Source organism: Opisthorchis viverrini (assembly GCF_000715545.1).
Source record: "Opisthorchis viverrini unplaced genomic scaffold opera_v5_137, whole genome shotgun sequence".
Taxonomy (NCBI): domain Eukaryota; kingdom Metazoa; phylum Platyhelminthes; class Trematoda; order Opisthorchiida; family Opisthorchiidae; genus Opisthorchis; species Opisthorchis viverrini.
Genome location: NW_008751790.1, coordinates 1,049,048 through 1,059,822, shown reverse-complemented (window position 1 = coordinate 1,059,822; position 10,775 = coordinate 1,049,048). Strand labels below are relative to the sequence as shown.

The following is a 10,775-nucleotide window of genomic DNA, read 5'->3' as shown; positions in this document are numbered from 1 at the left end:
ATTTTAAATTTCGCGTCTTTTCCGCCATGTTGCACCTTAATCCGTAAAGACCGCGCTCTTTTTCTATTGGCCAGTTATACTTTGTGTGCATTAACTGACCTATCGCTCCCCAAGGTCGCTCGAAATATATATATACGACGTTGCTCTCACTGTAATTCGCCTTTGATTGAGGCAGTAAAAGCCCTCTTCTGAAGGCCTGGTCTTCTTCTCTGTCTGCGCTAGGAGTGGTTGGGCCCGCGTCATAGCTGGGGAGTTGTGCGCTCGTTCTCAGGTCGCGTATAACCGTTGATCGTACCCGATCCCGATACATATCAATATTCGGGCCACCAGGTCACCCTGCGGGTCCCAATTGTTCGGTCATTTCCGCAGAATTTGAAAATTATGGCCACCTGTGGGGCATGCTAATGGCTTTAGAACTGCCCCTTGCTGTTCACCCTTCCGCCTTCCCCCCTCTCTCCGGGTTTACACCGAGTACAAGTACTGCCGGTTGCACACGCAGTTCAGCGCAAACCGCATGAGGCATTACCCACTGTGGGTAAGCGTCCATCGCTGTAATCCGATGTAAACGGCTAACCCGGGAACGGATGCCAGCCCACCAAAGGCACACCAGTACGACCTGTGAAATAACTTTTATTCCGGCAGTTGTATTGACTCTGATGAGTTTTTTTTATTCACAAACAGTTAGTAGAATAAACAGAAATTACAGTAAAGGGCGAGCCGCAATGTGAAGTAATCCAATACATGTTGCACCTGAGAAGCTGCTTGAACGACCGGTAATTCAACCCAAGGGACCGGGATGGCGGGTAGCAGACGCATAATCGGAAATGATATCACGAGCTGCTTACAAGTGAAATTCAGCGCGTGAACCTAAAAGGCCATAATTGCGTTTTCTAATCAATTATGCCGATATCAGCAAATCAAATGAGGTGAACAGCGAACGGATGACTGATAATGCAGAAGGAACTCCATGCACGGACCGCATCAAGTATGATAAACTACGATGTGTTTTGTAAATTGAGGGGTTGTCCACTGAAGTCAAATTTACGATACTGCAGAAAGGTGGACACGTCGAGTCCCGAAAGCTCCCGGGATTGCAAGTCTCCGTAATGTTTATTTAGTCCACCTCAATTGGAGTGTGCATTTCGACCCTGTATGTGGATGAAAAGGCTGCGAACCATTCTCCTTAGCATTCTTTCTGCTAGTCTTCAGTTGTTTGACTGAGTTTAAATGCCTGTGAACAAAGGATGTCTGCGGTAAGTTAGCACAAGTTCCCTGCTTATTATCTCATTTTTCACAATAGGTTTCGCCACGCAAAAAGACATAACTGTGCAAGAGTTGAGTGCTGTTGGTGAAGTTACTGATGTCGATGGTCAGCAGTTTTCGAATTTAGTCCCAAGTCCCGGAAACCATTCACTCAAGCACACTGGCCATTAGTAACCTAGATGGATTGTCTAAGTTTTCTAGATCAAGATAAGCCGAGCTGACCCCAAGAAAACAAACCGTATCAATTTGAGACAACACATCACCTAACACACGCGAACAAACTGCAACTGATTAAACAACAGGAAAACCATTAATCCTTGGGGGATATTTCAAAGGAAAACAACGCACACAAGATGAGCACAAAAAACCACACTACTTACGTCAATGTATGAAATCGAAAATGTTGACAAACTCACTTGGACCGTCCACGGTTGCTGCGGCGGCGATCGCGACTCACAGAACGGGAATGCCTCCTGCGTCCATGTGACCTCGAGCGGGTACGTGATCGCCTTCGGCTGTGTCGAGAACGTGAGCTTCGCCGGTCACGCGACCGGCTTCGACGCCGACGTGAGCTGGACCTCCGGCGTGATCTCGAACGACGGTCTCGAGAGCGAGAACGGCTGCGACCTCGGCCTACGAAATTGTAAGGCAGCAGTTACAGGATCGTCTCACTTAAATTAGAGGCGAACATTTTGTTTGAATTACATTGCAAGCAAACCCAGATATGATGATCTTATGTAATAATGATGATGAATAATCGCCCGTATGTATACCAAATGTGAGCGGCCAGGGGGTGGGGGGTTAGGACTTCGTCCAGCAGTATTGCCATGAGTTGAACAGACCAACTGAACTGTATTTGAGTGAGGATGAGTTATGCCGTCGTGATGTAGTGCCAGAACCCAACTTCCAACCAACCTACAATGAAATTTCTCACAAAACGGATAACTGATGTAACAAACCTCACAAACAATTGCGATGCGACATCGCCATTCACTATACATAATGCATCAGGTTCCACATAGCTGTTCGTAGCGAGCTTCTTTACACATACATTAAAGAAAAAATCGTTCAGCTGTGACACCTTTTTCGGTGCCCAGCTGCCATGCCACACGAAGCAAGCACGAGGGCCGGGATACTGCCACGTCGACAGGGGAAGTCGAGAGGCAGAAGTCGGGTTCGAACTACGGACCTTCAGGTCAGTAGATTTGCACTCTAATCACTGAGGATGTGCTCTGGCTTGGGAAATACGGCGCCTCTACCTCAGGAATATACACAAGCATACATCAAAGTGACGGCAAACGATCAGCGAATGTCTCAAATTCTTATCACATCTATTGCACCTCACCGAGGTAGTCCTGGGGGGACCGATATTGCATCGTCATAAACGACTAAGTTCAAAGGAAACAAAAGTGGGTTTCCCGATCCTGGTATAGCTACTTGCCAATACCACTTGCTAGCAGTTCAACCAACTAGACAGTCATAATTATGAGCTGAAAGCACCTTATCACCCTACTATGCCGTTGAGTTGGCGTTGTGGGGAAACTGTGATGTCGCTGTTTGCAACCCACATATATGTTCTTGCTATCGCAGTCTCTGAAGAGTTCAGCACTGACACATTCGTGCGGCGGGTTTCATCAATTCTATCGTCAAAACCGATTGCATAAAACCAGCGTTCGCCACCGATGCTGATGATCGACATCAGATCCTGGTTGACAGACTATTTGCTGTCCCCTCCTGGAAGCTGAGTCCAACTCACTGATACGGGGCCATTGTCTGCCGGATCTTGGGGGTTTCGACGAACGCTAAATGCTTCTGTTGAATCATGAGAGATATTGCTTAGCCTCCTCATCAAAACAATTCCGCCTGCTCCGAAGACATCGAATGCGGGTGCTGAGCACCCGCGACTTTAGCGGGAACACCGGATAAGTAGTCCTGAAGTACAGCGAACAGTAGTTGGAAGGAATAACTCAACCGTAGCAGATGAACTGATCACATTCCATACGTTCCGCTGGCTTGGTCGACATTTTCTGAAAGTCCCTTGGCACAACAAAATGAAGGGTGGAAACGAGCCAACGAGGTATGAAAGCCATTATCAGCAGACCCATTCGGCCTAGTGATTGCCGACTACCTGAATGGGAATCCGAGACGGGGCACACCGATGGTTGGAGACATTGTCAGACATTGTTCAGTAGCGCTCCCGGTGGCACCATTGCCTACACTGCATAGCAACCTGTCCAATGATAATGCCAACTCTGTATTCACGAATAAACTATAGCATCTACCAACTCCAATGCGTATCTATCCATCCCTACCTATCCAGATCATCGGCGAACGAAACCGTGAGTTGTAACCACTGCACAAGAACGCGGTTTTTAAGGCTGATGATGATGAATTGCGCCCAAGGCAGCTGTATGGATGTGTTAGTGTTTAGGCCTACAGGATTTCTTTGGGACTTGGTCACCAACCAGCCACTGCATTGGGGACTTCACAGAACTCCTTCAGTTTTCTCGTCATCATCGACAGCATGACATCAGTGTTCAACATCGGTGCTCCGCTGTCGTACAACAAGATTTATTTGAAAGTCTTATTGTGAAGAAAAGAATAAGGGTGGACGAGGAAGGGACTTAGTCCTGGCTTACTGTGAACATTTCGGGGTGCTTACACCTGTTACGGGTCGAGCAGTTCCAGCACGAGAATGACAGAATAGAATAAGGGTGGACGAGGAAGGGACTTAGTCCTGGCTTACTGTGAACATTTCGGGGTGCTTACACCTGTTACGGGTCGAGCAGTTCCAGCACGAGAATAAAAGACAGAATAGAAGGGCGTAATGTATGCTTTAACCGTCCAATAACCGTAGTACGTGAGCTGAAAATATAGTGAGAATTACGAGTTAATGGTCTATGCAAAGGCATGGTCTATATAATCATGTAAACCTCCAAACACTCATTCAGGCAATCTGGATAGAAACTGACAACAAGAACGCCACTGACATCGGTTGGCAACCATATCACGCAGCTTCTCCAACCAGGCGCAGTGAGGATCACGCGGTCCCCATCCTGGAAGGCCAGTAGCACCGAGAGTACCCAAGTGTTTCGTGATCTCCATCATACTCCTCTGCTAAGTAGAGGGTTAGCCACCTCTGAATCGGGCATGGAAAACAGCACTCTCTTCGGCAAACGATGGTTCGGCATACACAACACATGTCCAAACCAACGCAGTTTCTGGTGCTGGACACATTCTTCGATGCAAGTACCCGCCGCACAACTGAAAGCGCGCTTTCTAACTGCCTCGTTAAGGATTCGCCGACGCCAAACTACATGAGCTATGGTTCTGAGACAACGATTGTCGAACAACTGAAGACGTCTCAATTCCGCTGCTCTAATAGGTCAAGTCTCAGCCATGCAACAAAACAGCCCGTACTGTAGCTTGTTACACACATCCCTTCAGATTCAGGGATAAACCATTCTGACGCCATAGTAGTCTCAAATTAGCAAATGAATATTCCACATCGACGTTTCCGTCACAAGCTATCTGAAAGTCGGAGAAAATTGGAGACCTTCTAACGTTCGTCTCCTGAAATGGGAGAGCGAGAATCCCTGATGGATACTGCATTGTGTACAGAAGCTTTCGGTGAGCTCGCCGTTTAATCTCACATCCGAAAGTCTGAGAATACAGGAGACCTATTAATTTCACAAACATAACGGGCAGTCCTTGTTGGGCAAGCGTGTCAAGCAGAACAGACCAGTCAACCGAGACAAATGCACCTTGGAAATCCAGGAACACTAGAATTGTGGGTTGCTTATACGTATGGCGTTGTTCTAGCACCTGACGCAGTGTGAAGATTTGGTCAACACAACCCCTACCAGGCCGGAATCCCGCTTGCTGTTCTCGAGTCAGTGTCTCACCAAGCTATGTAAGGCAACGAAGCACAATTGTCACCAACGGTCTCGTTACGACCGGGGTCAACCTGATCCCCCTGTGGTTACCATACTCACTACGCGCCCCCTTTTTGAAAACGGACACTATCACCGATTCTCGTTGTTTGTCTGGGGCAGACTCCTTTTCCCAAATGCAAGCAAACATAGACTAGTGCTGACTGAGGACCTCATCCCCGTCTTTGAACAGTGTGGGTGGGAGATCATCCGGACCAGATGCTCAGTGGCGCTTTAGAGAACATATGCAGTCGTAAACCTCCGAGGCCGTAGGTGGTTCAACGTTCACTATCCAGAGTTCTACGCCATCCATAGACTCCAGATGAGTGACAGCTGGTGGCCATGACAATTGTTGTTCGAAATATTTGATCCATCGGTTGGGGCCTTCTACTTTATCTGAGATATTCACGCTCACCTTCACTTGACGTCTGATAAGTCGCATCAAGTTTTGCTCCGGGCCGGCTGTGATATTTCTTTGAGATTAAAAAAGCGCCAAAATTCGGTCTAATATGCAGTGCTTGAGTGCGCTTGGCGGTGTCGTGCCGCAGGTAAAATTCCCAGCGCTATGCAAGAGTTGAGTTCATATCTGATGGTGGAACCCTCGGAAGAGATTCCAGAAGATGATTCTGGTAGGCTCGTCTAATATCCGGATGTCGCAGCCTCTTAGGTCCTAGGCGATTTGTCCACATCTTAAGCGGCCCCGGAAAACATAGGGAGAAGCGACTCCGGACAAACGCGTGGTCGAAATCCACAAATGCTTCCCAAATTACTGACAGTACGTTGTTCATCCGCGCCATTGGTAACTGATGGCAATGTGACTGATTTGAGTTTGAGACCGGCCTGCCGTTGGGGGACATCATGTGGCCAGACGACTTCGGCTATTTCGAAAGTTAGTACTGCATAAAAATATCTTGCGATCAGCACACAGCTGAAGCAATCGTTCCCCATTGTCCGTACGCACCGAGTCCAATCCATGTCAACCTCCCAACTGAGTCTGAGATATGCTAAGCCTGCCCACTTGTGTATTCATATTTTCAACAACCAAAACGATATCTGAACTTTTGCTCACCACAACAAACCGTTCATAGCATCATCAAACGCGTGTTTACCGGCGTCGGAGCTAGTCAGTTGGGATGAAGGCGATGAACAGACATTTATCAACTTGCCGCTTATGAAACTCCTTCACAGACGTTGCCAGACGAACCGCACAGAGGCAACTATCAACGGATATCCAGTCAAGTAAGGATACTTCCGCCCGGTGAGTCAGCACGACACCGACCTCTGCACATCCGGCCGCAGCAGCCTCTGGATCACCAGAGGTGCGTAGCCGGAAGCGAGGAGAGAGTGATGGGGCGGTTAGCTCAATCACTGTGCTTGTAACTTCAATTCTTGTTACTGAGATACAGCGCACATTAATGCCAAGCGGCACAGTGTGATAGCAAGAGCAGCTTGTTTTCCTGCTTGCTTCAGAGTGCGAACATTGAACGCGGTCAGATAGATTGGGTGTCGAGGCTTGAAGATTGATTTGGAGATAGCTGAGGATGTCGGTGCCATGTGACGAGACGCTGCATACAAAACCGATGCATGACGAACGGAGTCATCAGTCCTAGATGCCGGGCCCACAAGGAGTTATTAATGGGGATGGGAGATGGGGAAGAAAAAGTATGAGGGAGAAAGAAGTGAGGCGTCAGCAATAGTCTGTTCTCCCTTACCCACCCCGCTGTATGCAGCAACTAAGGCGATCCGGCTGATGGCACCACGTGACGGCCGATGTGACATGAGCTTATTTGTATATGTGCAGTTGATGGTTGTACGTGGGATAGGATAGTGTGAGGGTGATTAGGGTCTTCAACCAAAGCCTTTGGCTTAAAAGCCTAACCGCGAGGCAGCAGTGTTTGGCGGGAAATACCAGGAGACCTTGTGTAACAGACCCTTAACCATTGACCAACCTGGTATGAGTCTGACTGTTGCGGGAACGCCCCCTTCCCCTCCCCTCAGTATAGCTCAATGGGTCACTGGGTGCGCAAAGGAGACCTTGTGTAACAGACCCTTAACCATTGACCAACCTGGTATGAGTCTGACTGTTGCGGGAACGCCCCCTTCCCCTCCCCTCAGTATAGCTCAATGGGTCACTGAGGTGCGCAAACCGTCACACCGAGGTAAGGTCGTCCCTTTGTGACGGCTCAGTTTTCTCACTTGAATGATTTTTCTCCCCGATTATGTATCTGTATACTTGTTTGTTGAGTACACATGATAAGCGGCTTGTCCCCTCTGACGAACAACGTGCCTGATATCAAGGGTTCGAAGGTTGGACACATCGATAGTAGTCTTCCACCGTTGTCGTTCAGTGATTCAACTCCAGCTTTCCGAGTCTCTGCTAACCCGGGCACTGAAGTCGCCCAAAAAGGCAGTCGTTTAGAGATGTAGATCCGACCAGGTCTGATACTTGATCACAGTTATTCTTTCCCAAATGTGTGAAAACATAGGTATGGATGTGGCAAACCTTACAATACAGAGGAATAAGATGATCATCATTCTTGAGTTGGTACGGTCCAGTAGACCAATCATCCTCTGATTCGTCATCCGCGGCCTGCATTCTACGCTGTAATGATCCTACGTGCTATAATGCCCGCAATTCAGTTCCTAAAGCTTCAACCATGTCAAGAATAACGGAGATCATATCGATGAGGGACAGCGGGACCTCGTACTGGGAGAAATCGTATTACGAGGCAATCTAGGGTTAAAGTCGTGCTGTCCTTTGTGCCAAACGCGTGATGGAAGTCGCTTCTTTCACGCGACCACCATGTCCAAACCATGCGGCAGAATTTAGTGAGTTGTTTAAAGTGCTTTGCTTTTTCGATAGATCTGGACCAGGAAGAGCAATAACGTCCGCATACTCAGTGTGTAGGCGAACGTCCCGGGAGTATTTCAACCCTCGAGGTTTCAGCAAGAGATGCCTGCTGTCGATTTTGACAGAGTACGGACTGTAAGGCAGATCATATAATCGAGGCCTGGTGAGAGATTATTGTGGCTCATTTTTCTGGGCGATGGTCTACACACGAAACAATGGTTAGGGGACTGATGCATGCGATTATTGTAGCGCATTATTCGATGGATGCGGAGTGTGGATGAGGCCCGGAAAACACGTGGACAACCCATCACAGGTCTCGACCTTTTCAAAGATCATCAGGTAGATCGTTATTGTAACAACGCTATTTCGCATTCAGTCACCAACTTGAACCGGCGTACACAGAAACCAAATTGCGAATCAGTGTTAACCATTGCGGATGCGTCTAACCACCTAGCGAGAGCCCCTATTTCTCGTTTATCTACTAATCTTCAGGAGCTATAATGCAGTGTCTCATAAGAGGTGCACATTTTGAATGCACTTTATCGAATTAGTTTTGCCAATTAATCGCGGTCAAGTGGCGCGAAGCTAAAAGCATGGTCCACCTGACCCTACTACCTAGTCACCAAGAGAATGGACATCATCGTGGTGCGGTGGTTTCTGAACGTTAGTAACCCAATGAGTTTTACTAGCGGACGCCAGCACAGTATCTCCTCTCCTAACAAGATGGTCAATGGTCTCCTGGGTCTCTATGTTGGGGATTGAAACAAATAAGGCAATTTGTTCCATGAGATTCTGCTTATCCATTAGTTTAGCTCTAGCTCTAGACTTTTGAGCCAAAGGTTCTGGCTGAGAACCACAACCGTTTTGTTTAGGTTTGAGCGCCGTGATAGCATCACATTCCATTTACTACAATAATCCTTACAGACAAAAGGATCCATCGCAGTTAATCGCTAGCGTATACTGCTGGTGTAATATTGTCATTGAGAACGATGTCTAATCAAACACTCTGGGCCCGACCAGTAGACTGCTAGTGTAATCGTGAACTGCGTCACAACGGTAGTAGGCAACTGTATCAGAGGTAGACGAGGAACGTCCTGAATGGGAAGCGTGCCAACATTAGTTGTGAGTTCGTGTTAAAAAAAATAAGAACTTTCAACTTACGGTGGTCTGTTTTGGCATCTGCCGCGGCGGCGGCCTTGCTGGCCTCATCAAAGTAAGGGAAATTACTGGCTGGCTTGATGATAGCGCAGTTGGAGTGTTGGACCATTATCTGAAACAGATTGAATGAGCACATCTAGGACATACCTGACGACCATTAAGCGTTGCACCCATAAGGCCGAACGCTTTGATGATGGACGGTTGTTGCGTGAACTCCACATAGGCGGCTCTGTCGAATTCCGTTCCCGCCATCCGCACGCACCTTACTTCCGCATGCTTATTGAAGAACTCTAAAACCTAAAGCGAAAGCGCCAGTAAGATAGGCCTAGGGTTTGCGAGCTAACATGGATAAGAAAAATATCAATCAGATTAGAGAAAGCGGACAATTAGCACTAGAACTGAGGTAACCTGCTAGTTACCTTCACGGAATACGTCTTCAACTGGATGGACGACGAACGATACCAGGGCCTAAGGAATTCATGTGGAGCCCGAGCAAGCTATGCCCTTTAGCTGCTCACCTGATGCAAATCGTGGTAACTAATCAGCAAAAACAAAGCAGAAAGACAAGAGACATAAAGGGATGTAGTCAGCAATCTGTTCGAAGTCACCAACAACAGCGCAAAAGTTTAACGGGACAATGGTTGCGATCGCACACAACGCCGAGAACGGAGGTTCGCGCTGGAAAACATGATACACAGAAAGCATGATTCCGTTAGACACTGACAGGGCTGATTAGGGTCACAATAACAAAGACTTCGATAAGCTGAGCATCGAATACACATAGTGAAAAAAAATACTCGCATTAGATACCAACGGAAATTTATGGATGTAGTTCAAGTCTATCGGCAGTAATAGTTCAAGGTGCAAGGCGCAGGGACTTCAGAAAAAGACAAGTGGGGTCGTCCAAGAAACACCCATTTGGAAGATGCGGATCCTCTCAGGTTAGCAAACCGGCCTTCTCTAATGGTGTTGCCATTACCATAAACCCAAAGCCGATCTCATACCGCAGGAAAACACCTTCGGTGGTGCCTCAAGTATAAGATGGAAGGTTAAGTAGCTGTTAGTAACGCTGAAATCAAGCGGCGTCGACGCCCGACGACACCAGACCCGATATGCACGGGGATTAAAATCAAGGTATTTCACTGATGTTTTCTCAAAAGGACCTCGCGGATCATCTAGTTTTCGTCTAAGGAAAATATGAATTCGTGACTAATTTCATAAGCACGTTTGCTTTTCACCTTTTTCAGTGAATGGTTATTTTGCACAATACGATGAACACTAACACCGAACTTCCTCGAAACTGGACATAGCTGTGAGCTCACCGGGGATATTCGCCACGAGAAGTTATTTACATTTAATTGTCGGACATTTTGCCCCCACTGTATCTACCGATATACCACCGAACAGAATGCCGAATACAGCCGATAGCAGAAGCCCGATACCGCTCCGCCACAAGCATCCAGGGTGACTAATATCAAGAAAAAAATTACCGAATAGGGAAATGAGAGAACAAAGGCTATTCGCATTTGGCAGATTCTAGTCTCTCACGATGCCTGGAAAGCGTAATGACA

General features: G+C 47.5%; 1 protein-coding gene across 1 annotated transcript in view; it reads right to left on the bottom strand.

Annotated features, from left to right (window-relative positions):
* Positions 1 to 10,775, bottom strand: part of T265_06467 (hypothetical protein) — a gene marked incomplete at both ends in the record, with an annotated part of 18,140 nt that overhangs the window by 3,587 nt on the left and 3,778 nt on the right. The window contains 4 exons of the mRNA XM_009171735.1: positions 1,721 to 1,896; positions 6,400 to 6,590; positions 9,208 to 9,316; positions 9,352 to 9,501. Of these exons, the coding sequence (XP_009169999.1) occupies positions 1,721 to 1,896; positions 6,400 to 6,590; positions 9,208 to 9,316; positions 9,352 to 9,501 (626 nt within the window). The remainder of the gene's footprint in view (positions 1 to 1,720; positions 1,897 to 6,399; positions 6,591 to 9,207; positions 9,317 to 9,351; positions 9,502 to 10,775) is intronic.